We start from the raw sequence: 26,859 nt of genomic DNA, 5'->3' as shown, positions 1-26,859 counted from the left end.
TGTCTATCCCTTTTATGCACTAACAACTGAATTTCCAGTTCTTCAAAAAGAAAATTCAAGTTTCTGTAACATTTGCCTTAATATTTCATATGGAAAATGGTAGCACCATCACCCATAAAGCTTTTAAGCATTTGCTGTATTCAAATGGTAAATGAAGGACACACTGTATTTGATTGCGAAGCATTTGAGGCCCTAAAAATCTGGATTTTACAATGTAGTTTAAAGTTCTTCTCAACATACAGTGATGTTCAGCCTCTCCACTCATCACTGTAAAGGTTTATATTTGTGATTCAACATGGATATGGGTAGAATGAGACTGAAATCATTGTCTGGATTCAGTTTTATAAATATTCTCTTATTAAAGTGTTACTAAACCCAAAACAGTATGTCACATACCTGATTGGAGACTGAAATGACGAGTTCGGTCTCACTTGTGTCACTAGCCCTGACCCCACTGGAAGTGGAACAGAGGGTGTCTAGGGACCAGGAGGACAAAAGTGCCTGCAGATGTTGTTTGCAGCTGGAGTCTTTAAAAGACTGGTGAACCACTGATTCAGGAACAGTAGCGATATGCAGAGCTGGTGTGGTATATTGCCAGGCATGCACCAGAGCAAGGCAGGAAGCTGGGATGGGAGACAGGAGCAATGTCATAGGAATAGCCGGGGTCATCAATGGGCGGACAGCGAGGTACCAAATCATAAGCAAGTCAAAGTCAGGAGCAGAGCCGAAGTCAGGAACAAGTATCAAGCAAGAGAGTAATCAAGAGTCAGGTCAGGAACAAGCTGGATCAGCAACAAGGGAATCACACAAGAACGAGCAGGAAATGGGGAACAGCTGAAGACCAGCCAGCACTCAGCACAGGCAGAGGCACCCTTTAAATAGTCCGTCTGGCGCCAATCTTCGCTGTGCGTGTGTGTGATCGCGCATTTCTGTGTGCATGCCTATTCATCAGCCGTCTCACTGGAATTCCCTTACACAGTAAAATCAGTCTGTATACACAGTTAAGCATGCTTGTTACACTCACTGTGTGTGGCAGGCGCAGCACCCTTTGGTGCCTTGTGCGCTGTGGCATTAGAAAAATTATGCAATTGCTGTTTTTTTGTTTGATTAGACTGACTTTACTCTTTAATTCCTCCAATGCCGCTCTATGGATGCAGTAGGTTTAAAGAGCACACCGAATACTTTAGTTAACTTCTTTAATAACTTCAATCTTCTTCATATAACACTGCTTACAATGGCTTGTTTCGTTTATCTTACAGTAGCTTATTTCTTTCATATTACAGTGGTTTAATTTGGTGGATTATATCGATAACTTATTTCGTTCTGTATATTTCAATACATTCGATAGATTCGTTAGCTTATGTTGTTAGATTAATTCGTTAAATTCGTTAAATTCGATTACTTATCTTGATAGATTATTTCGGTAGATTGATAAATTCGTAAATTCGGTGGAACTATAAGTAAACACATATAACAGATTTTACACACAGATCTACCTGCACTGTTAAACAATAGAGGAACACACGAGTGCATTAAATACCTATTTGGCCTTCTCTGTTTCCATAAAGCGTCTCTGGAACTTGTCTGTTTCCTCTTCTGTCTGGTGAGCATGTGACTCTAGAACAATCTAGCAGGGAGTTTTACACAGGCATAAATGTGAAACTGGCTAGGATTGGTTAAGGCTCTGTACAGTGTGAGGCTGTCTGTGATTGGCTCGCCTATATATTAACTCTTGAAGGCATATTTTCCTTTTCTGCTTCTGCTAACACAATGAATATATACATGTCATATAACATTCAAAGACATAGATTACAGCAATGACTCTGCTTTTGGCCTTAACATATGCACATATACACTGTACTGAGGTTATTGGCAGATTTGGTATACACATATATGTGAACCATATTCGCAACCTAGGACTGGTCTTAGCTGGCCAGCTACACTGTGGAACCTAAGGGGTTAATCCTTTGCATTGTGTAAAAGAGCAGTTTGATCCTTTCTTCTCTGCTCCTCTGCTTTTTCAAGCAACCACCTCTTATCTCCTGATAAAACAGACTGAACGTAGGCATTTTGCAAATACTCAGTTTGGTATGTATTGCTAGAGAGGTTTTTTTATTTCTTGGGGGAGTGCATGTGATCAGCACAGGGCCAATCAGCACTGGTCAGACAGAGGTCAGGGGTTTTGAATCCTAGAGCAGAAATAAAACTCCTCCTACAAGCTTTGGCTAGTGCTTTGCTCTACACTGATAGAATCCACAAGACTGCTCTAACTTCTGATGAGAAAAGGTATTTAGCAGTTTATATTTACTAAAATAATTGCATTTTCATATTCTGTGTACTGTGGGAGACCAGATAGAGTGGATGCAGGACATGGGTTTAGTAACACTTTAAGTGCCACATATGTAAATGGCCTTATAACTTAATTAAAACTAAACACATCACACTGTGGAAATAAATGGTATTCCTATGCCTCTTATTGCCAGAAAATTAGCAGTTTTCTTTTATTTTTCTAATGCGGGATCACATTTTGTATTTTAAGGATAAGGATATTTTTGTTATTCCAAAAAACATGTTCTGCATGAAAGGAATCAAATAAGGTACTCTGGTTTTGGTGAACAATAATAAAATGAAGACACACAATAAAAATATATTATAATATTACGATAGAAGTATAAAAATAAAAGTGTGAAGATATATAATAATTTTAAAGTACCACCAATTTGTTCAGTGTGAGCAAGAACTACACATAAAAGCAGTTATGCACTGAATATGATTGTAGTATTATCAGTCATGAAGTGCAGTATTAATCTGAAATTGCAGTGTTGCCCAAATAAGAAATAACTTTAGCAGCATTAAATCATGTGATGCAGAATTGCTCAATCTCACAGCACTCTGGAAAAAAATGTCCCTCAGTTTGTTGGTTTCAGCCCTAATGTTGCAAAATCACATTCCTGAAAGGAGAGGGACAAACAGCCTATAAGCATGATGGGAAGAGTCCCTCATAATATTGAGGGTCTTCTTCCTACATCCGCTGTTGTAAAAATGATTGTGAGCATTTTATTGCCAATAATCACCTGGGCAGTCTTTACCATCAGCTGCAGTGCCTATTTATCTTCAGTAGAGCAATTCCTGCATCAAACTGTATTTTATGCAGTATGGATGTTCACCACACACCTGTAAAATGCTACAAGGACTGAAGTAAGGTCAGTACACTTCAATCGCTTCAGTAAGTAAAGGTGTTTGTTAGTTCATCTTCAGTATTCTGGCTGTTTTGGTGCTCCAGTTGAGGTTATCAAAGATGTGCACCCCAAATATTTAAAGCAAGGAACCATTTCAACAGCTTTACCCTCAATGTAGAGAGGAGGGGGAGTAATGCCAGCCTTTCTAAAGTCCACAGTTATCTTCTGTTTTCACCTTTTTGTCTTTTTTGTGTTGATGGAGAGATTGCTAACATTGCACCAGACTTCCAGATTCCCTACTTTGTCTGTACATATCACAATGAATGATGAGTCCCACTACTGTGCCATCATCTGCAGACTTTTTATCTGAGCAATTATATAAAAGCACTGTATCCCTTGGAGGAACTGGTATTGAGCATGAAATTCTAACACACTGGGGTCTGTTTCTAACACACTGGGGAGATGTGAATTCTAACACACTGGGGTCTGTTTGTTAAACAGTCCAGTACCCAGCTGCACAAAATTGAGCTCTGTCCAAGTACAGTAGTGTCAGTTTATCCATCAAGGTTTGTGGAATAATAGCATTGAAGCTGGAACTAAAATCAGAAAAAAGCAGTCTGAAAAAGAATCCTTATTCTCCAAGTAAGGGACATTTGAACCACCGATGAACTAGCATGTGCAGTAGATCGTTTCTGTCTGTAGGCATACTAATTGGTGTCTACTCTGGAGTTCTTCATATGCACTATAACCAGCCTTTCAAAGCATTTCCTAAATATTTGGGTTAGTGCTACTGGGTGATTGTCATTGAGACATAACTCTGTTGAGCACTTTGGAACAAGAACAATTGTAGTAGTCTCAAGGCACATGAGGACAGTGGCCTAGAAAAGGGAGTTATTAAAGACAACTGTCAACACGAAGATAACCAAATATGGTGTTCGACAACATCTCTGAAAGCAGGTGCACAGTTTCTAAGGACACAGCCTAGAATTTTAACTGGGCACTGCAGCATTTCAGGGGATAACTTTCTGCAGGGACCTTCTCACCTCTGATAGGGTCACCCTGAGGGGTAGCTCAACTGGTGGTAGGATGATCCTGGAGCCAGGGGGGAGTGTTTAGAAAATGTAAAATAAGCATAAAAAGCGTTTTGAGCATCAGGGAGAGAAGAAAGCTCCTACGAAATGCATTGAGGCCCAGCCGTTTGTCATGTCCGGTCCTTTTTGTGCATCACTTCCGGTGGCTGGATCCATGGAATGCATTCCGGCTCAGACATAGCAAGTGGAAGTGAGCAGTATTTGATTCTTCCTATGCCTATTGAAAATGCCTTTGGCACTGAAACATGTGAGTGCAATATATATCTTTTCCATTTTTGGTGATGAATGGGGCTTGTCCATGAGAGGCTGACATTTAAGCCCATGGATGAGTGTACCCGTATTACATATCTGTAGCAAGACCGATTATACTATCTAAGTTAGTTTTGTCCATTGGGTAACTCCATTTCCTTAATAGAGATTATATATTCAAGCTGATAGGCTTATGCTCAAACTACAGTGTCTTTTTTTTTTTTTTTTTATGCCGTCACTTCATCTAAAACGGTATGGTATTTGATTTGGTCTGGTGTTATTAACCATTTGGATGTAAGGTAAATAATTGCAATGGTATCCAGTCATATTGTTGTGCGCAGTACATTCTACTCCAATAGGCATTAATTACAGCTGAGCATACATTTTATACATTTCAACAGAGGTTATATTTTAGATTCATCAATTGGCCAGATGGTGTGTAGGGACATGCGCCCTTGTCCGGCATAGATTTTCTTTTTTTCTTTATGGACATTTTCATATTTATTTTGACACTTTGTTGATGTTCACCAGTGTGTACTATGATTATTTACGTGAGACATATTTATTATAACAATTGATATGAGTAGCGCCATTTCTTAGATCAATATTTATATTGTTATCATGCTCTTAAGGCAGCTTCTCCCTATTAATATTGTGGAATTGGAGGTGGCACCCCTGCTTTTGTTTTAAGTGCAATACATAAATCATGGCAACTAAATTCATATAAAGTCCATAAACTCCAGGTGCTCCATGCTCCTTCCTTTAGGTAGTACAGAAAAAAAAAACCCAGAAGTTGTATAATCTTCCTTTTTATTCCCACAAAATGAGAAACACATCTCACTCGCTAGAAAGATTTTACCCCCCTTTTTTTTTTTTTTTAAATAAGGTCAACTGCGCTTAAACATCTCCAGTGGTTCTTGTTTCCCCTTTAAACCGGCTTGTATTAGACTGGATACAGCATATACAGTTGTGACCAAAATTATTCAACCCCCAATGCTGTAAAGGGGTTTAGGGACTATAGTGTACATTTGGAATTGTATTCAGAATCAAATCCTACAAGGACGTTGTAACTACCCAAATGCAACTAAAATGACATCAATTGTTTATGTAATACAGTAGTAAATGGTTCTTATGTGGTTTCTTCATTGCCACAATTATTCAACCCCTTAAAGACTACCACTCTGAAGAACAGAGGTTCATACAGGTGCTTTCCATCAGGTATTGAAAACACCTGTGGATGTCACCGAGCAGCAATCAAGCATAATAAGCACCAATTAGGCAGCTTTAAAATGACTGTGATACTCAGCTCCTTCTAGACATTTACTGGTGTGGTTACAAACATGGTGAAGGCAAGAGAATGGTCCAGGAAGACAAGAGAAGAGGTGATTTCTCTTCACAGGAAGGGCAATGGCTATAAGAAGATTGCAAAGATGTTAAACATACCAAGAGACACCTTAGGAAGCATCATTCGCAAATTCAAGGCAAAGGGCACTGTTGAAACGCTACCTGGTCGTGGCAGAAAGAAGATGCTGACTTCGACTGCTGTGCGCTACCTGAAGCGTAGAGTGGAGAGAAGTCCCCGTGTGACTGCTGAGGAACTGAGAAAAGATTTGTCAGATGTGGGTACAGAAGTTTCAGCCCAGACAATAAGACGCACACTGCGTAATGAAGGCCTCCGTGCCAGAACTCCCAGGCGTACCCCCTTGCTGTCTCCAAAGAATAAGAAGAGTCGACTGCAGTATGCCAAAAGCCATGTGGACAAACCACAAAAGTTGTGGGATAGTGTTCTGTGGACTGATGAAACAAAATTAGAACTGTTTGGGCCCATGGATCAACGCTATGTTTGGAGGAGGAAGAACAAGGCCTATGATGAAAAGAACACCTTGCCTACTGTGAAGCATGGTGGAGGGTCAATCATGCTTTGGGGCTGTTTTGCTTCTGCAGGTACAGGGAAGCTTCAGCGTGTGCAAGGTACCATGAATTCTCTTCAGTACCAGGAGATATTGGATGGAAACGTGATGCAGTCCGTCACACACCTGAGGCTTGGGAGACGTTGGACCTTTCAACAGGACAATGATCCCAAGCATACCTCCAAGTCCACTAGAGCATGGTTGCAGAGGAAAGGCTGGAACATTTTGGAGTGGCCATCGCAGTCACCAGACTTAAATCCGATTGAGAACCTCTGGTGGGACTTAAAGAAAGCAGTTGCAGTGCGCAAGCCTAAGAATGTGACTGAACTGGAGGCCTTTGCCCATGAAGAATGGGCGAAGATACCCGTAGATCGCTGCAAGACACTTGTGTCAAGCTATGCTTCACGTTTAAAAGCTGTTATAACTGTAAAAGGATGCTGTACTAAGTACTAAGATTGAATGTCACTTGGGGGTTGAATAAAACTGATAATGCTGTGAGCACAGAAAAGACATTTGTGGTTATTTCATTATAACTGTTATGTTATATTTGTCTGACCTACAAGTGCCTCTTTAATGTAAATGTAAGCAAGATGACTGAATGATCAAAAGCAATGTCAAACTGGCCAAAACACTCAATTTCAGTGGGGGTTGAATAATTTTGGTCACAACTGTAGCTATGGCAATCTTGCACATCAAGAGACTCTAAATTAAACCTCCCTCATAGAGGGGAAAAGATGGAGGAACTTTTCATAGTGTAGTATAGTTAATTAACTTCCCTTGCGGTATGATTATGTCAATATATTTGAATGTCAAAGTGGTACATTGTTTTGCATGGAAATTTGTTGTTTTGTATTGTAGGCCTGTAATTCTTAGGAATAACTCACTTAAATCTGTCCAAACAGGAGTCTAGTAAACATCCTGGGTATGATAAAGTTTGAAACCCGAAATCATAAATTATAATATAATAAAAAATTATAATAATATAACAATAAATTGAATTCAATAATGTAATCAAACCAAAAACACTGAAATTTGAAATAGAGCACCAAGTTCACACATCACTGAGCTCAGTCTGCAATTCTGCAATTGATTTTAATTCACTATCACGGTTTTTTAGCTGGTCTAGAACCGCTTTTGACCTAAAGGGACGCTTTTTGGATGCTATGTACGTTCTCAAGTTTCCAGGCAGAAAGAAGTGCAGGCAGGGCACTGGACAAAGCACTAGGGACAAAACAGGTGAAATGGTTTGATACAGTAATGTAATCCTAACAGATTACAATGTATTGTGTGTAGATCATGTTTTTTGTTTACTTTTTTAAATCTCCCGCCAGTTCCGCCCCTTGCATCATGGCGCTCCCAGGGAAGGGAAGATGAATGCTGGCATGGGCCGGAGGACACAGTCGGAAGACATCGGGGGATCGCAAGGACAAGGTAAGTTATACTACAGTGTAATCCTGAGTGTGGCTCAGGGTTACCACTTTTGGTATTGAAAATTAACCCCGAGCTACACTAAGCATTACCGCCAGGGAGGTTAAAAAAAAAAACACTTAAAATTTCACTTGCATAAGTGTAAAACATCCAGGGATGTATACTTAAAGCAGGAACGCCAGTTTGCGTTCCACCAACAGGAAGTGACGTATCACGCAAACTCCATCCGATGCGTTTCGTCAGCAATGTCTGACCTCATCAGGGGTAACATGACTAGATTCTCACTTCCTATATATACATTCTGCAGCCGCCAACTTGCTCCCACTAAATCCAATCAAGATCCAAGCCATCCTACCTCCTAGCTGAAAGTAATTACCCGAAATTAAATCTATGTAATATCCCTTCAATTGGTCAGAGTATATTTTAGGAATATATGGAGTTTTAAGGTGTGTCCCAAACATTGATTTCCCACGCATTGAATGAGGACATCTAATGGTGAATTATCATTCAAGAAATTCAGTGAACATTAATTACTAAAGGATGATTAGATTATTAAATGGAAACCTCTAATATTATACCCAAAAACTAGATTGACATCTAGTGGACAATTACATTATAGCATATATTAGCCAAATTTACCCAAATAAATGGATGGGGCTCCTAATGGTTGGGTCACCTCTTACAATTCCACAAGGTCCTCTATTTTACAGAGACTCCTAGTGGTTAACTCACAATGTGCAGGGTCAATAAGTAAGCCATATATTAACTCACTTGGATAGTTTGAATTCAATTGCTATCTAACATCATATTAAAAATTTGAAATAAAACAATTTAAATCCGTATCTACATTAAGGCCTGCAGGACTTAAAGTATTAAGTTAAAAAATCCATTTTGTTTCATTCATAGAAACAGCTTGCTATAAATTGGTACCTCTCCAGTCTCTGTCAATACCACTAAAAACGCCAGAGTCTTTGTTATGATATAACCTAATGTTGTTCGATACACTGTGTTGGGGAAAACCTTTTTTTAATATTTTTTATATGTTCATTTATTCAAACCCCTAAACATCTACCACAAGAAAAGAAACCAACTGTATCCAAAAATGTGCACAGTTTATTAGGTGGATCTGGTATATTGTGGACCAGTTTATTACGTAAATTATTATAAACATATTGCCATGCTAAACATAACTGAACAACAATGCACATCAAAATAAAATCATATACAGATAAAAAATATATATGAGTCCAAGTAAATGAGAGGGAATAAGTGATCCAATATATGTGGTAAAATGTAGAGATGAATGTGTGTCACCACATGTATCCAACGTGTCTCCAGTTGTGAAACACCTCATAGGAGATTTTTGTAGATATATGTATTTTTCATATGCTGGATATTTTTGTAGCTACATGCAATTTTATATTTTTTATTTTTGCCCATTAGATCACAGATGGCTGATGAATTTTCTTTTTAATTTCAGACCTGTACTGCTATATTATACATTTTTTGGTGCTGGCTTTTGATCGATTGTGATGCATCTTGGTATGGGTGGCACTGATTTTTATGGCTCTCTATGTACCTGAGGACGAGGCTGGTTATGTTCAGACCTCCGTTTGAACTTTTGGAGATGGCGGCCATCTTTGATGGGTGCTATGTTCTTTTATGGTTCTCAATGTACTTGAGAACAAGGCTTGGTTCTATCTAGACCTTTGTTCCACGTTTTAGATATGGTGGCCATCTTTGATCTCAAAATAAGTCGTGATTACATTATCATGCTTTTCCCTTCTGATGGATCTATATAAATTGCATGTTGACTGATGATGTCACTTATGATGAAATGTATTGGGCAGAACTTGTGCTCATTACATCATCATGCTGTATAATATGCCACATGAGTTTTGATTGGTTCTCAGGACCGCTGTGAATTTATACAAAGTGCTTTTTTGCTTTTGGATACGTGAGTGTATTAACTGGATTTGAATAAAACTAGCCATATGGTTTTAAACTGTGTGTGTCTTTCTACATTTCTTTTACAATACATGTGAATTGCCACCATTGGAAAAATGTGAAATAAGTTGGAGGTGAACGGAGGAGGAGATCCCAAATTAGGATACGGGGAAACGATTGGGTGGTATGAAGATCTGCTTTGAATTCATGCTTTTCTGACTGGTGACACACATTCATCTCTAAATTTTACCACATATATTGGAACTCTTATTTCCTCTCATTTACTTGGACTCATATATATTTTTTATCTGCACGTGATTTTATTTTGATGTGTAGTTATGTTTAGCACAGCAATATGTTTATAATAATTTCCACACAATTCTAATTGTTCTGCCAGCTTCTTTTTTTGTCTCATATCTGTGCGATTTCTATTGGTAGTGCATAATACATAAATTAGGATCTTTACGATACATAAATAGCAGTTTCTTTTGGAGTCATTTGTTTTTTGTCCTTTCGCATAATGGGCCAATATTTACAGGCCATCTATTTGAGGGCTCTATAATCCCAATTAAATTCTGTAATAAAGGCTATATCATACCCATCTTTTTTTATGTTATTTTTATCTTCAAGTAGTATATCCCTATCCATTTCTTGGACTTTGTTTCTAATTCCTAACAATATGTTATCTCTATAACCTTTCTCCTTAAATCTATCTACTATTACATCTGCTTGTGCATTGAAATCATTTACATCACTACAATTCTGCTTGACCCACATAGGTTGCCCCTTCGGAATTCCCCGCAACCACCTAGGGTGGTGACAGCTCTCAATGGGAATGTAACTATTCCGATCTTTATCTTTAACAAACATCTTCGTATGTATTTTCCCATTACTTTTATAGAGAAATAAGTCCAGAAAATTAACTACATCTTTATTCTATCCTCCAGTAAAAATTTGTCCATATTGATTACAATTGATGACTTTCAAAAATTCTTCCTAACTCTCTACTGATCCTTTCTATACAATCACTATATCATCTATAATTCTTTTGTGCATGGGTAATCCCGGTATTTCTCTGCCATATATCTCCCTTTCCTCCCATTGTGCAAGTATAATACTAGCCACACTAGGGGAATACTTGGCTCCCATAACAAATTTCCTTACTTGATTATAAAAGGAACCACTATGCCAAAAATAATTACTAGTCATTGCCAGCTCCAAAAATTTCAAAAGGGACATTTGTTGGGTCGGTTTGAGGTCAGACTTGTCTCTAAAGCTGTTTTTATAGCTAATAGTGCATCATCTTGTTTAATACTGGTGTATAATGATTCTATAAAAGGAGAGAGAGGGGCGCCAGACTAAGTGCAGTATTTGACAATCATTTATTGCACACAATGGTATGTAACTCACAAGAGATTAGCAGGCATGTATACATAGGGACGTCATTCAGATGGGGTTCCAGAGGCAAAGAAGAGAGGGTAGATGGACATCTGGGGGCCACGGCTGTGGTGGAAGCCAGGTCTCCTGACTCACATCGAGCCCTCTGCAGCGTGTACAGGCTGTGTCTCGTGTGGAACCAGGCTGGAACGCAAGATGGCCGCTGGGTGAAGGTGATATCACTACGGGAACGTAATGCCACAGGAAGGGGCGGTAACGCATTTCAAAGCTAGTTGCTTCTTCGTCAGACCTGATTGGCCACAAGTCCGGCCATCTAAATAGGGAGTTGAGGGGGCGGGGAATGGCTGTGTGGGATGGATATTCCCGCCCTTTCAGGCTATCGATTCAGGAAGGGGGGTAGTACAATGTTTAGGGCATATGGGATAAGAAAAAATTACAAATAGCAGGATACATATGGGGGATAAATACAAATGCACAACACTTTTCAGATATTTATTTGGAAAAAAAGTTTGAAAACCATTAATTTTTTTTCCTTCCACTTCACAATTATGTGCCACTTTGTGTTGGTCTATCACATAAAATCCTAATAAAATGTATTTACGTTTTTGGTTGTAACATAACATGTGGAAAAATTTTAAGGGGTATGAACCTTTTTTCAAGGTGCTGTATAAATTTTTGCAGAAGAGCGGACCTTTCCATATATTCTGTGGTGTCTCTGAAAGGATCTAATTTCTCTTTTAATTCCACAATTTTACCTTTTAATCTTTGTACCTCATGGACAAAGTCAAATGTAGGAGTTTTTGTTCACTTTCATTAAAGAAATTACTGTATACCACTCATCTGCAAGTTCCCTATCCTCGAAGCCATCGTTAGGTCTTAAGTCCCAATGTAAACTTTTTGGGGTCATTTTCTCTTTCGTGTATTGTTCTAAAGTTATTATATCCCACCATCCCACCAAAACTTTAACATTTTGATCAATATCCTTATGTGTAGTGTCAAGTGAATTGGTGAATCAAAAATACCATTAACATCAATATTTCTATTTCTAACAAAATCAGATATGTCTATATTGTCTAGTGTTTATCTCCAAATAAATTAAATAAACAAATATGTGTATATAATACAGGGCTGCATGTCTAAAGGCTACTATAGCCAAATGCATAACAAAAATTTAGGACCACGGTCTCATATTCTTTAAATGATATATATGCCCACTAATAGACTTAAAGTGGTTGTACATTTTACTTACATTTTAATTTTACCTACAGGTAAGCTTATAATAAAGCTTATGTCAAGGTCCTACCTTTTCCCAGAGGTTATGTTACTCCATGTGCTGGCATCCATCTTGGATTTCTGCTGAGCATGGTGGGAAGCTTTTATGCCTTCAGGTCTCTGAGGTCCATCCCCCAGAGGGGTGTGGCTGAGTACATATAAGCCTGTGATCCGCACATGCTCTTTGCACTTGTGTCTTGTGTCTTTGTCTTGCTACAGCTCTGTGTATATGCTCGTGACTCTTCTGGTATTCTGACTCGGCTTGTGACTAAGACCATTCTCTGTGTTTTCCTTCGATCTGACCTTCCGTTGCTGAACCCGGCCCGTGACCTGTGATTCTCTGTCTACTGTTCTGTACTGTTTTGTCCTGTTGTTGTCGACTCGGCTTGCCTGACTACGCTATTGTCATTCTCACCAGCTACACGCCATTGGCGGCGGCCATTACCGCAGCCAGGGTGTCTCGGGGGCCGCGACCTGGTTCCTGGCTGCGTCAAGTCCATCCCCACCATCAGGGGCCCTGGTGAAGGGCAGCCTGGGACTTAGACTCCGCGCCCTGAGGGACTTCGGTCTGTTGGTGGTGGTTGTCGTCAGCCAGTGCCTTACCCTGCCACTAGGCCTACCTGTCCGTTCCACAGCCCTGCCCTGACAGCTTACCTGTAGGTAAAATTAATATCTCCTATACGTGCACCGTTTAGGAGATATTCTCTCTTCATTTATTCCACCACATGCGCTCTGAAGGAAAGACATACCTGTGCCATTCCTTAAGAGCTGCGTGCCGTGGCCCGGGACTCCTGTGTGCATGCGCGGGAGTGACGTCATCGTAGCCCGGCCTGTCAGAATGCTGGAGCTCGCGAACCTGTAAGGAAGACAGGTGAAGGTGGAAGCCTCTACAGCAATGACATCACGCCACTGGAGGGCTTTGTTTTAAGGTAAGTTTTACATACCGCATTTTCCGGCGTATAAGACGACTTTTCAACCCCTGAAAATCTTCTGAAAAGTCGGGGTCGTCTTATACGCCGGTGCGAGCCGGTGTCAGGGCGGCACTTTTTCGAGGGGCGGCGCTGCCCCCCCTCCTCCTCCAACGGACACTAAGTACAGGGGTGGGCAAAGGGGCTGCTGTACCTTACCTGGCTCCTGTCCCACGACGATCCGGTCCAGGAAGCGCGGCTGCTCCTTCTTTCAGTTCGGCCGCTCGATGGTCACGTGGCCGCTCGGCTCCGCCTCCTCGCCGGTGATTGGTTGCCTGTGTGCCTTTCCAGTGCAGGCGCCCAATCACCGGCGAGGAGGCGGGGCCGAGCGGCCGAACTGGAAGAAGGAGCAGCCGCTCCTCTCCCCCACTGACACTAACGATGGGGCACTATTCCTCCTCCACACTGACACCAACGATGAGGCACTGTTCCTCCCCCACTGACACCAACGATGAGGCACTGTTCCTCCCCCACTGACACCAATGATGAGGCACTGTTCTCCCCACTGATACCAATGATGGGGCACTATTCCCCCCCCCCCACTGACACCAATGATGGGGCACTATTCCCCCCCCCACTGACACCAATGATGGGGCACTATTCTCCCCACTGATACCAACGATGGGGCACTATTCCTCCCCCACTGATACCAACGATGGGGCACTATTCCTCCCCCACTGACACCAACGATGGGGCACTATTCCTCTTCCCCACTGACACCAACAATGGGGCACTATTCCTCCTCTCCACTGACACCAATGATGGGGCACTATTCTCCCCACTGACACCAATGATGGGGCACTATTCTCCCCACTGACACCAATGATGGGGCACTATTCTCCCCACTGATACCAATGATGGGGCGCAATTCCTGCCACTGATACCAATGATGGGGCGCGATTCCTGCCACTGACACCAATGATGGGGCGCAATTCCTGCCACTGATACCAATGATGGGGCGCAATTCCTCCCACTGACACCAATGATGGGGTGCTATTCCTCCCACTGATACCAATGATGGGGCACTATTCCTCCCACTGACACCAATGATGGAGCACTATTCCTCCCACTGACACCAATGATGGGACACTATTCCTCCCACTGACACCAATGATGGGGCACAATTCTTCCCACTGACACCAATGATGGGGCACTATTCCTCCCACTGACTAATGATGGGGCACTATTCCTCCCACTGACTAATGATGGGGCACTATTCCTCCCACTGACTAATGATGGGGCACTATTCCTCACACACTGACACTAATGATGGGGCACCATCATTGGTGTCAGTGGGAGGAATAGTGTCCCATCATTGGTATCAGTGGGAGGAATAGTGCCCCATCATTGGTGTCAGTGGGAGGAGTAGTGCCTCATCATTGGTGCCAGTGGGAGGAATAGCACCCCATCATTGGAATACCATACTGAAATACCATACCATATTGAAATCAAATCTAATGTTTTTTAATTTTTATTTGGTGTGCGTTGGAAGAGGGGTAGTCTTATACGGCGAGTATAGCTTATACCCTATATTTTAACAGGAAAAGTAGGGGGTCGTCTTATACGCCCAGTCGTCTTATATGCCAGAAAATACGGTAATTTGCTAGTATGTAATGCATACTAGCACATTATGACATTACCTTGCATGGGACTTTCTTTTTTTTTTTTTTTTTTGTCTGCGGTTTACTACCGTTTTAAGAGCCTATTAAGTGCAGTTCATTTTTGTTTATATTATTTGGCTTTCTTAAATCTATTAACGGGAGTCTCCAATAAGGCACATATATTATCATTTAACGAATATTAGAGCGTGGTCCTAAATTTTTGTTATAAATTAAACAGTATGGATAAAAACACAACCTTCAAAAAATGCAACGTAATGCATACAAGGTATAAACATATTGCAATTAGTGTCTTTCAAAAACCAAGCAATGGTGTTTATTTACTAAAGTCAGATAGACTGTTCGCTTTGCAAGGAAAATGTTTCTTTGCTTTAGATGGAGCTCTGCTGACTTAAATAATTGAATCATGTGCAAGCAAAAATCCAGTTTTTTTTTTTTTATTTTACCTTGCTTGTGATTGGGTATTTGCAAAGTGAATTTTCACCACATTTACTAAGCTAAGGAAAAGTTCCTTTGCAAAGTGAATAGTCTATTTGCCCTTCTTAAACAACTCCTATGTATCAAGTGTCAGAACAGGAGAAAAGAATCATTCTCCCTAAGTGCAATCCTTCATGCAGTCTGATCATTTCCAAACGTATCCAGGCAAAAGTATCTGCTCCTTCACCACAAACAAATCCCAGTGGAAAAAGGCTTCCCAGATAATCGTGACCACTTAAGTGAATAAGGTTGTTTTTGCAATGAGTTGATTTTCTTCCACTTTTGCATTAAAAAAAATCAGAAGAAAAATGTGTGACCATGTATTCCTATGCAACTCTTCAACACTGATCCTGTAAGTTTTTTTTTTTTTTAAATCTACTTACTGGATTTTTGGTGCAGCACCTCTCCATTGAAATCAATGGATAACGCAGCAAAAAGATACCTGCTTTACGTTTTTGGTATGATTTTTGCCATGTAAACATATGCGCCGCAAACGTGGTTAAATTGTGGCAAAAATGCATATGCGATCAGTGTGAATGTTGCCTTAGTTGGTCAAAGAGTGCTTGGTAGTTAAGCTCAGTAATGATCTCCTTCTCCCTCAGGGGTTGTAACACACTCCATCAATGGACATGAGACAGAGATAGAAGATTCTTAGTGCAACACCATTTATTAAGATTAGTAACAAAACAAATTAAGACACTTTCAATTACAATGCCCAGCACAAAGGTAGGAAGTTTAATTACAATGAAATACACTGTTCACAAGCTCCAATCTTTCACATATGTTTGCACCCACCCCCTCCATTCTTAATGACATTACAGTGCTTCATCTAAACACATCATGGGGTTGATGGGGTATGGGAAGGTTAAGTACCCTTAACAATTTGTTTTGTGTCTGTGTTCCTTTGGAGATATTTCCTGTTACTTCATGTCTTAGAAACACAGCAGGAAGTGCGAGAAAATATTTCAAAGTAGGGGAAAGTCCCATTTTGACAAACGAAACAATAATATGGTGCAGCACTATATATGCATAGAGGAAAAAGAAATAAGTGAAATAATGCTCATAGAATCTACATAAAACGTGCAAAACAGTGAACAATAATACATCTACATATAAGGTCCTATGTTTGGACCCAGTAAGTGAGCTAATAAAATAAGTGGTGCATAAACTCATATATTAGACCCACTCCCTAACATGGGATAAATACCATACACCAATTGTGTACACCGTGACTCCCAAATGCGGGATATAAATGCAAAAAAAGATATTGTGCTAAAAATGTATATACCTATCTGTCACTTTGGTGCAATTAAATCCCGCATTTAGGATTCACTGTATATACAAAGTGCTCAAAAACAGTCAACATATGATGAAAAACACACAATAAGTGAAAAAAATAAAATAATGAAAAAAAGTCCAATGAAAGTGCAAAGATGCAGCTAAGGTGTTTCACTGCTCCAGGGCATGCATCACGTGCAGTGTATGTGCACACTACATCAATAGATCATACTTCACTGGCTGTAATGGCCTCTCACCTCAAGCCAGTGACCCAAGTGGGCCAATACGCCTTTTGGATCACACCCGGATCCCTCCTGTATGCACACTCATTAATATCCGCTCTCCTGGACTTTATCCTTAATGGCACCACACAGCAACTCGGATTTCCCTCCACTGGATAGGTACATAGGTATCCTCAAAAATTGCCACCTTGTTTGCATATGGCTCATGAAACAAGAGAAAAGAGATCCTCCATAGTGGAAATAGCTTTTTATTGTATGTAAATAGCCCATAAAGCGCCAGAGATACACTCACATTTAGATGAAAAAAATGACAGCTTTCACACCACACATATTGGGTGTATCTGCATGACTCTAAGGTGTACCAAGATGGCGTTCCGCCGGATGTACGACACTACATTGTCGACGCGTTGCGTCACGTATACAAGTGACTTCATCAGGCGCAGGGGGAACACTACTCTGTTTGATTCTCCCATTTTGACAGTTTCTGCCTTTGAAGATTTCTCCTTTTATTCCTGTTCTGGTGGTAAAAGTTTGTATTTTCCCCAACTTTCAGTCCTGGACATAATGGTCACCTTGAAAAATACAGAGTATTTACCCACTGGGTAATAAAAACTTGACAGAGGTTCTAATTGTGGAATTGACAAAGTTCCACTAAACCCAGAACATAGCACTGAACTCTAATAGATATTTTTTTTTTCTGCCTTTCTCAAACCTAATTTACAAACCTTTGTTAAAAAGCACATGGGTAGCTGGGCACTACTATAGAGGAACAAAGAAAGAAACACATCACCTCTTGAGTGTAGACTGTAATTCAACTTTAATTGTTAAAAAGTAAGTAGGCAACCTCTATATTCATAGTAACAAACAGGCTCATCGTAGAAGGATGTCCAGACCGCCTCATCGCCAAGTTGGGATTATGTTAAGATTTTTTACATGTTTTATTACAGTACAATAAACTATTAAACCAAATACTGACATAAAACAAGTTTTCGCATAGAAAACTTTTTAATAAATGGTAAGTTTGGAATGACAGCTTAAAATTATGGTATGTAACTACAGTAATCATTTGTCAGTACTATTGGCTCCATCGTCGGAAAACTTTGAGATGGTCTCAGTGGAGGAATCATCCTCCTTGTCATCTCCAGATATGCTCCAGACCATGTCATCTTCGCTGCCATCTAGTGCATTGGAAATACAGCATTTGTTAAGTGACTTTTGAATTCGAGATACTGTGATGCATTTCCAGGTGGCAGAAACCCAGTGTGCAACAACATGTGGTGCAGCACGCTTAACTTTTTCTGTTTGGTGTCAGTTCCCGGTTTGCCCCACAAAACCATTTCTCATACTGCTCCTCTACTTTAGCTTTAAATGGTTTATTAACACTAACATCCAGGGACTGGAAAACAGAAGTCATCCCTCCTGGAATGACAAGTTCACTGTTCAAATCGCAAACTTTCTTTTTTACGTTGTAAGTTAAGTGACCACGAAATGAGTCCAAACAAAGCATTGACGGTAGATGGTTGAGGACACCAAGATGACAACCCCATACATTCTTGAGCCAGTCTATCTTGGCATCAATCAATTACATTGTCATGGAAAAGCTTTTCTGTAGCACTGGTCTTTGGGGAGGTTTTCTGCTTGAAGATTAAGAAAGGAGGAAGTTTGCTCCCATCTGCAGTGATTGCCAAGATTACTTTTATATGCTGCTTTTCATATCCTGAAGTTTTTATTGGAACTACTTTTGTCCCTTTCTCTGCAATGGTGTAGTTACGAGGCAAATCTAACCAGATTGGAGTCTCATACCAATTTTCTCCATTAAGAAGTGTTGCCTCGTCTGAAGCTTGATAACATACCGTTGAAATGTTTGCAGTTTTTCTTCGAAATCTGTGGGAAGCTTTTGGCGTACGTTGTGCAGTGTCACAAAGAAAGGTTCATGCGCTTCATGAAGTGATCCACCCATCCATGGTTGGCGTTTGAACACTTGCTTTGATGTACCACGGGCTGTAGCCACCTCATTAGCATTATTTCTAATTGTGTCACTAGTTACAGGTAGTCCATTTTTCTTCCTTTCCTGAATGAATTTGAAAACATCTTCATCTAACTCAGGATGTCTTCATTTTCGTGGGCCAGTGAACTTTTTCCTTGTCACTTTACAAGCAAATATCACTACTTTGCGCTCGGATTGGTTGCGCCATAAGTGAATGTTGCTCTCCGCTACACCAAATTCTCTTGCAGCCTGTCTGTTTCCATTGTTTTCAGCATCAAGTATAACCTTTCATTTGAACCCTGATTCATGGGACACCTTTTGTTTTTTCTCTGCCATCATAGACATGTACCAGGGTTTTGACAGACCAATAATGTTGGAAAAGTGTCCCCAGTTTGCCCTGCAGTTTAGATGTCAATCAGGAGAAGAGTCCGAATTTACATCAGTGCACAAAGCTAGAAACTTCTCAATAGCCACCTTCGGTTGGTACTGGTCACACATCCGGTGGTACTGGTCACACATCCGGTGGTACTAGTCACACATCTGGTAGTGCTGGTCACACACTGGGTGTCAGCAAGGGAGTCACAGCCTTACTGCCGTGTGTGTGGGAGGTACTGCCTGGGGCCAGTGCAGTATTGCCGGACGTGCCGGCGGCACTGCCAGGTGTGTTGGAGGCTTAGCAGTGTTTGCCTCTGAATGTAAGGCGCCGTTGAATGTAATGCGCACACTGGGTTTAGAGCCTCCTTTTAGCCAGAAAAGGAGCGCAATACATTTGAGTAAATATGGTAATACATTATGGATGGGAGCCTTATATGGCAAACGGAGGGATGCTGGGCTGGAAGTATGACAAGGGAACGATTGGAGAAACAGAAAAAAATTATGAGATGGAAGGTTGACAGGGGAACGATGACAAGCGGAATGAGTTTTGTGATGGTGTCATGTGGATACATAAAAATTACATAAGAAGACGTGAGAATCAACATATAAAAATAATACATAAAAAATAATACATAAAAAGTACGCATATGATGGAAAAATTATGGTAACATATGGTTAAAAATAAATTTATGTAGGATCAATATGAGGAGATAACACGGATGCGTATATAGAAATAATTGGTAAAACAGTGTAATGGATGAAATGACATGGTGTAACTGGCAATACATAACATGGATGAATTTCATCAGCATGGGTTTCATTAGCATAGAAAAGTAAATATATACATCAATATCCCAATGCGTTATATGAAATATGCATAAATAACAATATACCCTAATAATTCATCATAAAAAAAAAAAATATATATGGGAATACGGGAAAAGGAAAGGGGGGAGGAAGGAGGGGAAAGAAAAGGGGGGGGAGGGAGAGAAGAGGAGGGGGTGGTATCGTTAAAAGGATGACTACATGTTGATAATGTAGGGAGGAAAAAACAAAATGAATATGTCCTGTGCATATTTCCAGATGTACAATATAGTAATTACTAAAAAATGACCACCCACGAGATGTAGAATGTAGACCACCCACAAGATAAAACCTGTAGAGGAGGACAATGTAATTATTATAATTTGAAATCATAATTTTGTATATGATGTTTAAAAATTTGTGTTTGGTGGTAACTAGCACAAGGATAATAGTTGTTATAATATAGTTGCTATTTCCAGTTCCTCATTGAGGCCAGCTGGAGACAGAGTGTCTAGGGCATTAATCCAGAAGGTTTCCCTCTGACAGAGCTTGTGAAAATGCTCCGCTTCAGGGAAATCAGTGGGCCTAGCCTCAATGACCCAGACCCTAAGTCCAGTGGTGGATTTGTTGTGCTTCACTCTACCACAGCTTGCCTGGGCATTCAGACTTTTTATCCCTTTCTCCGCCATTGAATTCCCAATCCACTGAATTTATTAAGACTTTTATGTCCATGATTATATGCGCCTTTTATTTTATTTATAGGAGAATGCAAAAAAAAGTGTTCAGTGGGGAGTTGGTATTCTAATGCACCTTAACCAGTTGCCTACTGGGCACTTATACCCCCTTCCTGCTCAGGCCAATTTTCAGCTTTCATTGCTCGCACACTTTGAATGACAATTACTCAGTAATGCAACACTGTACCCATATAACAATTTCATCCTTTTTTTCACATAAATAGAGCTTTCTTTTGGTGGTATTTAATCACCACTGGGTTTTTAATTTTTTGCACTATAAACGAAAGAAGACCGACAATTTTGAAAACAATGCATTTTTCTTAGTTTCTGTTTTGCAAAGAAGTGATTTTTTTTCTTACATTTTGACCAAAATTTATACTGCTACATTTATTTGGTAAACATAACACATTCGTGTATATTTGGTCTGTGTGAAAGCTATAGAGTCAACAAGCTATGGTACCAATCATTGAAAATTGATGACACCTGATAACACCTGATGTACTGATGGCCTATCTCATTTCTTGAGCCCCTAATAAGCGAGGACAAATATCCCCCAAATTACCCCTTTTTGGAAAGTAGACATTCCAAAGTATTTAGTAAGGGGCATGGTGAAGTTTGAAGTTGTAATTTTTTCCCACAAGTCTTTGGAAAATTAAGATCCCCCACACACAAAATTGTCATATTAACAAATGATTTCTCACACACAGCACACTTGCACATATACTTGCAACTACACCCCAAAATACATTCTGCTACTCCTGAATATAATGATGCCAAATGTGTGAGACTTTTCCACAGCCTGGCCATATACAGAGGCCCAACATTCAAGTAGCACCTTTAGGCGTTCTAGGGGTAAAAATTACACATCTAATTTCCTGACAAGCTATCACATTTTTGAAGGCCCCAGAGCAGCAGGACAGAGGACCCACAAAATGACCCAGTTTTGGAAAGCAAACACTATAATGTATTTTTTATGAGGCATAATAATTTTTTATACAAAGTTGGCAGTTTATAAGATATTTCTAACACATAACATGTAAATACCACAAAATACACCCCAAAATGCATTCTGCTACTTCTCCTGAGTATGGTGATACTACATGCGTGAGACTTTTCCACAGCCTGGCCACATAGAGAGGCTCAACATCAATGGACAATGGAATTACCTACAAAATGACCCCATTTTAAGAAGCAAACACCCCAACATATATTCTATGAGGCATAATGAGTCTTTTCAACATGTCATTTTTGAATGAAAACGTATTTACCGTATTTTCCGGCGTATAAGACAACTTTTTTAGTTAAAAACATACCCCAACAATTGGGGGTCGTCTTATACGCCGGGTATAGAACCGCTGGATGTGTGGTAATACTGTACGGTAGCTTCAGCGAGTGAGGTATTCTATTAATGAATACAGAGCCTGCTCGGATTGGCTGAAGTTGTGACATCATCAGCCCGCCTCTCTGACGCAACCAATCCGAGCAGGCTCTGTATTCATTAATAGAATACATCACTTGCCGTGATTGGCTCATATGACGTGCTCCCATTCTCCGCGCATGCGTGGCGATGCGCTGTGTGCCTCGGACACAGCGTATCACCGATCACGGAAAGAGCCGAAAATGTCGGCTCGGTCATGTGATCAGCTGTGTCCAATCACAGCTGTTTACATGTAAACAGGGAAATGCCGGTTATCGGCATTTCTCTCCTCTCGAGCTGTCTCACTGACAGAGGAGAAGAGAGCCGGTAATCGGCTTTCCGCGGAGGGGACATGTACACTGATCATCAGGGCACTGATTATCAGTGTAGCCCCAGCAGTGCCAGCTGTCAGTGTCCATCAATGCCACATATTCGTGCCTACCAGTGCACATCAATGCCACATATCAGTGCCCATCTGAGCTGCCTTTCAGTGTCACCCATCAGTGCCAGTCAGTGCCGTGTATCAGTGCTGCCTTTCAGTGCCCATCAGTGACGCCTGTCAATGCCCATCAGTGCCACCTATCACTGCCACCTATCAGTGCCGCCTACCAGTGCCAGTCAGTGCTGCCTATCAGTGCCGCCTATCAGTGCCTCCTATCAGTACTAGTCAGTGCCACCTAACAGTGCCAGTCAGTGCCATATATCAGTGCCATGTATCAGTGCTGCCTTTCATTGCCCATCAGTGATGCCTGTCAATGCCCATCAGTGCCACCTACCAGTGCCTCCTCAGTGCCACCTATTTCATATGGTTACAGTGTTGCATGACCACACAATTGTCATTCAAAGTGTGACAGCGCTGAAAGCTGAAAATTGGCCTGGGGGGGAAGTGGGTATAAGTGCCCTGTAGGCTAGGGGTTAAATGGTGTTGCCTCAGAAGGGGGGTAGTCTTATACGACAAGTATAGCCTAAAACCTTTGTTTTAACTGGAAAATTAGGGGGTCGTATTATACACCCAGTCGCCTTATACGCCGGAAAATGCGGTATTTGTTAATTTTTTTACTCAACGTTGTCCATTTATAATGGCATTTATAATGGAATGTAAATAACAAAAATACATTCTGCTACTTGTCCTGTGTATGGCACTACCACATGTGTGAGACTTTTTAACAGCCTGGCCACATACAGAGGCCCGACATCCAAGTAGCACCGTCAGGTGTTCTAGGGATATAAATTACAATTCTAATTTCCAGACAACCTATCATTTATGAAGGCCCTTCATATTTCTAACACATAGCATGTAAATACCAAGAATTACACCCCAAAATACATTCTGCTGAGAAAATGGTAAGCAAAAGATTACCTGTGGTTTTAGTAGTGCAGTTTTCAGAGGAGAGTATTGGTCCATACAGCAGGTAGGGACATGGTCAGTGACCTCAAAAGCAATTGTCCAGGCAGTTGACAGGATTATTGTCCATAGTCAGCACAGGAAGCAGACAGAGATATCCTCAGCACAGCCAAACCAATGGTCCAGGCAGCAGGCAGAGATATGGTCAGCATCTGCCAAAGGAATTGTCCAGACAGAGACATGGTCTGCACAGCCAAAATATCAGTCCTGGTAGTAGGCAGGAACATGGTCCATGGTACAGGTAGCAGGCAGAGGTGTGGTCAGTTCATGTGGCAGGAAGAGGCATGTACGCAATAAGTTGGCGGCAGGCAGAAATATCGGGCTTTAGGACCTCGGTCAGGTAAGAGCTGGGCACGGGTAGAAGCTTCTGGACTAACAGACCCTTTTCCGGGAATTATAAAACCTGGAGAAAACCAAAAACGTAGTTTTCTCCACTCTGAAAAAAACATTCTGAAGCCCCTCACATATGTGAGACCCCTGTGTTTTCTTGAATCCTACTACTACAGTAGCAGGGCAGAAGATCAGTCCAAGTGGCGGGCAAAAAAAGTGGTCAATTAACAAGCCGAGGTCAGTTCAGATGGCCGGAGGAAATGGTGGTTGACAGTTTAGACAGCAAGCAGAGGCATCACCAATAAACAGGCCAGGGTCAGTTCCAGAGCAAGCAGAGATATGGTGAGTTTAGGCGGCAGGCAGAGGCTTGGTCAAATAACACTCCAGGGTCAGTTCCAGAACAGGCAGAGGTATGGTCAGTTTAGGCAGCAGGCAGTGGCGTTGTCAAATAACAGGCTAGGCTCAATTCAGGAGCAGGCAGAGGCAAGAGGAGTGAATGGCAGGAATTTCAGAATTACGTTTACCATACTTCACTAATATTGTAGAGAAGTATGGTAACAGTGGAAACAGTCACCTATGCAGAGGCCTGGTTGGGAAGGACACTGGGGACAATAAAAACTGGTGTCTCGTCTTACTCCTCTTCTGGAGCACACACAACATTTTTCTTTACATCTGTCACCTCTTTCTCCGGGATTGACTTTTTCAGGAAAATGGCGTTTGTGGAGGCTGCTCACTGCATCTGAGCGAACACTTTCTGGTTGGCCTCCAGGGTACAAAAGGGCAGTGACAATTTCCTGATAGCGAAGAAAGGACATGGGTGTCTCCGTGGATTTCCAATAGATCACATATGTATTATAAATGACCAAATTGAAAAAAAGGAGACTTTTTTTGTACCAATGGTAGGTTCTTCTTACAGCAAGGTAGGGCTGGATCATCTTGTTCATGGGGGGATTCGACTTGAATGATCAATTATAATTGTGGGCACATTCTGGTTTTTGGATTGTGCCATTTCTTATGGTGATTTGCACGTGGGTGTCGTGAATTGATGGGAGCATGTAGATGTCTCGTTTGTCCCTCCAATTCATAGCCAATATCTCTTCGTTCCGCAAACTCACCGACTTGCCTCACTGTACTCTTGTGTTCACCAGCCTTTGCGGAAAGCCCTTCCTACTAGCTCTCACGGTGCCACATGCTAGTGTTTTCCTTCAGTGAAGATTGCAGAAAAGGTGCAAGCTGGTGTAAAAATTACCAACATATAGATGATAGCCCCTTTTCAAGATGTGGAAATACACGCTCCCAAATAACTTTTCCACTTGCTCCAATGTAATCTGGGCATTTAGAGAGGTGCAGATGGGTGTCCTTTCTTTCCTACACAAGGAAGGTGTACACGTACCCCGCGGCTCTGTCGCATAATGTATAGAGTTTAACCCCATATTGGGCTCTTTTGCTGGGGATAAACTGCTTGAAGCTCATCCTGCCAGTGAAGGGGACAAGCGATTCATCCATGCAGATATTTTTGTCTGTGACAAATAATTGGGCAAATTTCTCCAAGAAAAAATTAAGTGGATGAATTTTATACAATTTATCATATGCTGGGTCATATTGGGGAAGGCACTGGGTGTTATCGTTGTAATGGAGAAACTGCATGATTATTCGATATCTTGTTCTGGGCATGACTGATGAGTAAATTGGCATATGATGGATTGAGTGGTTAGACCAGAAGGAGTGTAATTGATTGATTTTTTTTTTTTTTGTGAGGCCCAAAAAGGTTCTAAATTCCTCCACTGTTATGTGCTTCCATTAGGAATGGGCATAACTTGAATCTGGGTTGGTGGCATAGAGGTTGCACTGATCCACAACTGAATTTAGTAAGTCATTGGTAAAAATTTAATTTAAAAATGTATTTGCAAATTATGGTGGAAAATAAGTATTTGGTCACCTACAAACAAGCAAGATTTCTGGCTCTCACAGACCTGTACCTTTTTCTTTAAGAGGCTCCTCTGTCCTGCACTCATTACCTGTATCAATGGCACCTGTTTGAACTTGTTATCAGTATAAAATACACCTGTGCACAATCTCAAACAGTCACACTCCAAACTCCACTATGGTGAAGACCAAAGAGCTGTCGAAGGACACCAGAAACAAAATTGTAGACCTGCACCAGGCTGGGAAGACTGAATCTGCAATAGGCAAGCAGCTTGGTGTGAACAAATCAACTGTGGGAGCAATAATTAGAAAATGGAAGACATATAAGAGCACTGATAATCTCCCTCGATCTGGAGCTCCACGCAAGATCTCACCCCGTGGGGTCAAAATGATCACAAGAACGGTGAGCAAAAATCCCACGACCACACGGGGGGGACCTAGTGAATGACCTGCAGAGAGCTGGGACCAATGTAACAAAGGCTACCATCAGTAAAACTACGCCGCCAGGGACTCAGATCCTGCAGTGCCAGACGTGTCCCCCTGCTAGAGAGCATTTGGATGATTCAGAAGAGGATTGGGAGAATGTCATATGGTCAGATGAAACCACAATAGAACTGTTTGGTAGAAACACAACTCGTCGTGTTTGGAGGAGAGAGAATGCAGAGTTGCATCCAAAGAACACCATACCTACTGTGAAGCATGGGGGTGGCAACATCATGCTTTGGGGCTGTTTCTCCGCAAAGGGACCAGGACGACTGATCCATGTACAGGACAGAATGAATGGGGCCATGTATCGTGAGATTTTGAGCGCAAACCTCCTTCC

General features: G+C 41.1%; 1 protein-coding gene across 3 annotated transcripts in view; it reads left to right on the top strand.

The window, feature by feature from the left end:
• Nucleotides 1-26,859, top strand: part of LOC149446022 (pterin-4-alpha-carbinolamine dehydratase 2-like) — a 229,722-nt gene that overhangs the window by 60,483 nt on the left and 142,380 nt on the right. Inside the window, exon 3 of one of the 3 annotated variants that reach the window (XM_089653141.1) lies at nucleotides 7,761-7,860. The exons of the other annotated variants lie outside the window; for them this stretch is intronic. Coding sequence (XP_089509267.1) covers nucleotides 7,761-7,860 — 100 coding nt within the window. The remainder of the gene's footprint in view (nucleotides 1-7,760; nucleotides 7,861-26,859) is intronic. 3 annotated transcript variants of the gene reach the window in all.

The sequence above is a fragment of the Staurois parvus genome, unplaced genomic scaffold (assembly GCF_062004578.1).
Source record: "Staurois parvus isolate SC_StPar_1 unplaced genomic scaffold, SC_StPar_1.0 ptg000701l, whole genome shotgun sequence".
Classification (NCBI taxonomy): Eukaryota; Metazoa; Chordata; class Amphibia; order Anura; family Ranidae; genus Staurois; species Staurois parvus.
This window is presented reverse-complemented; position numbering and strand designations above follow the sequence as displayed.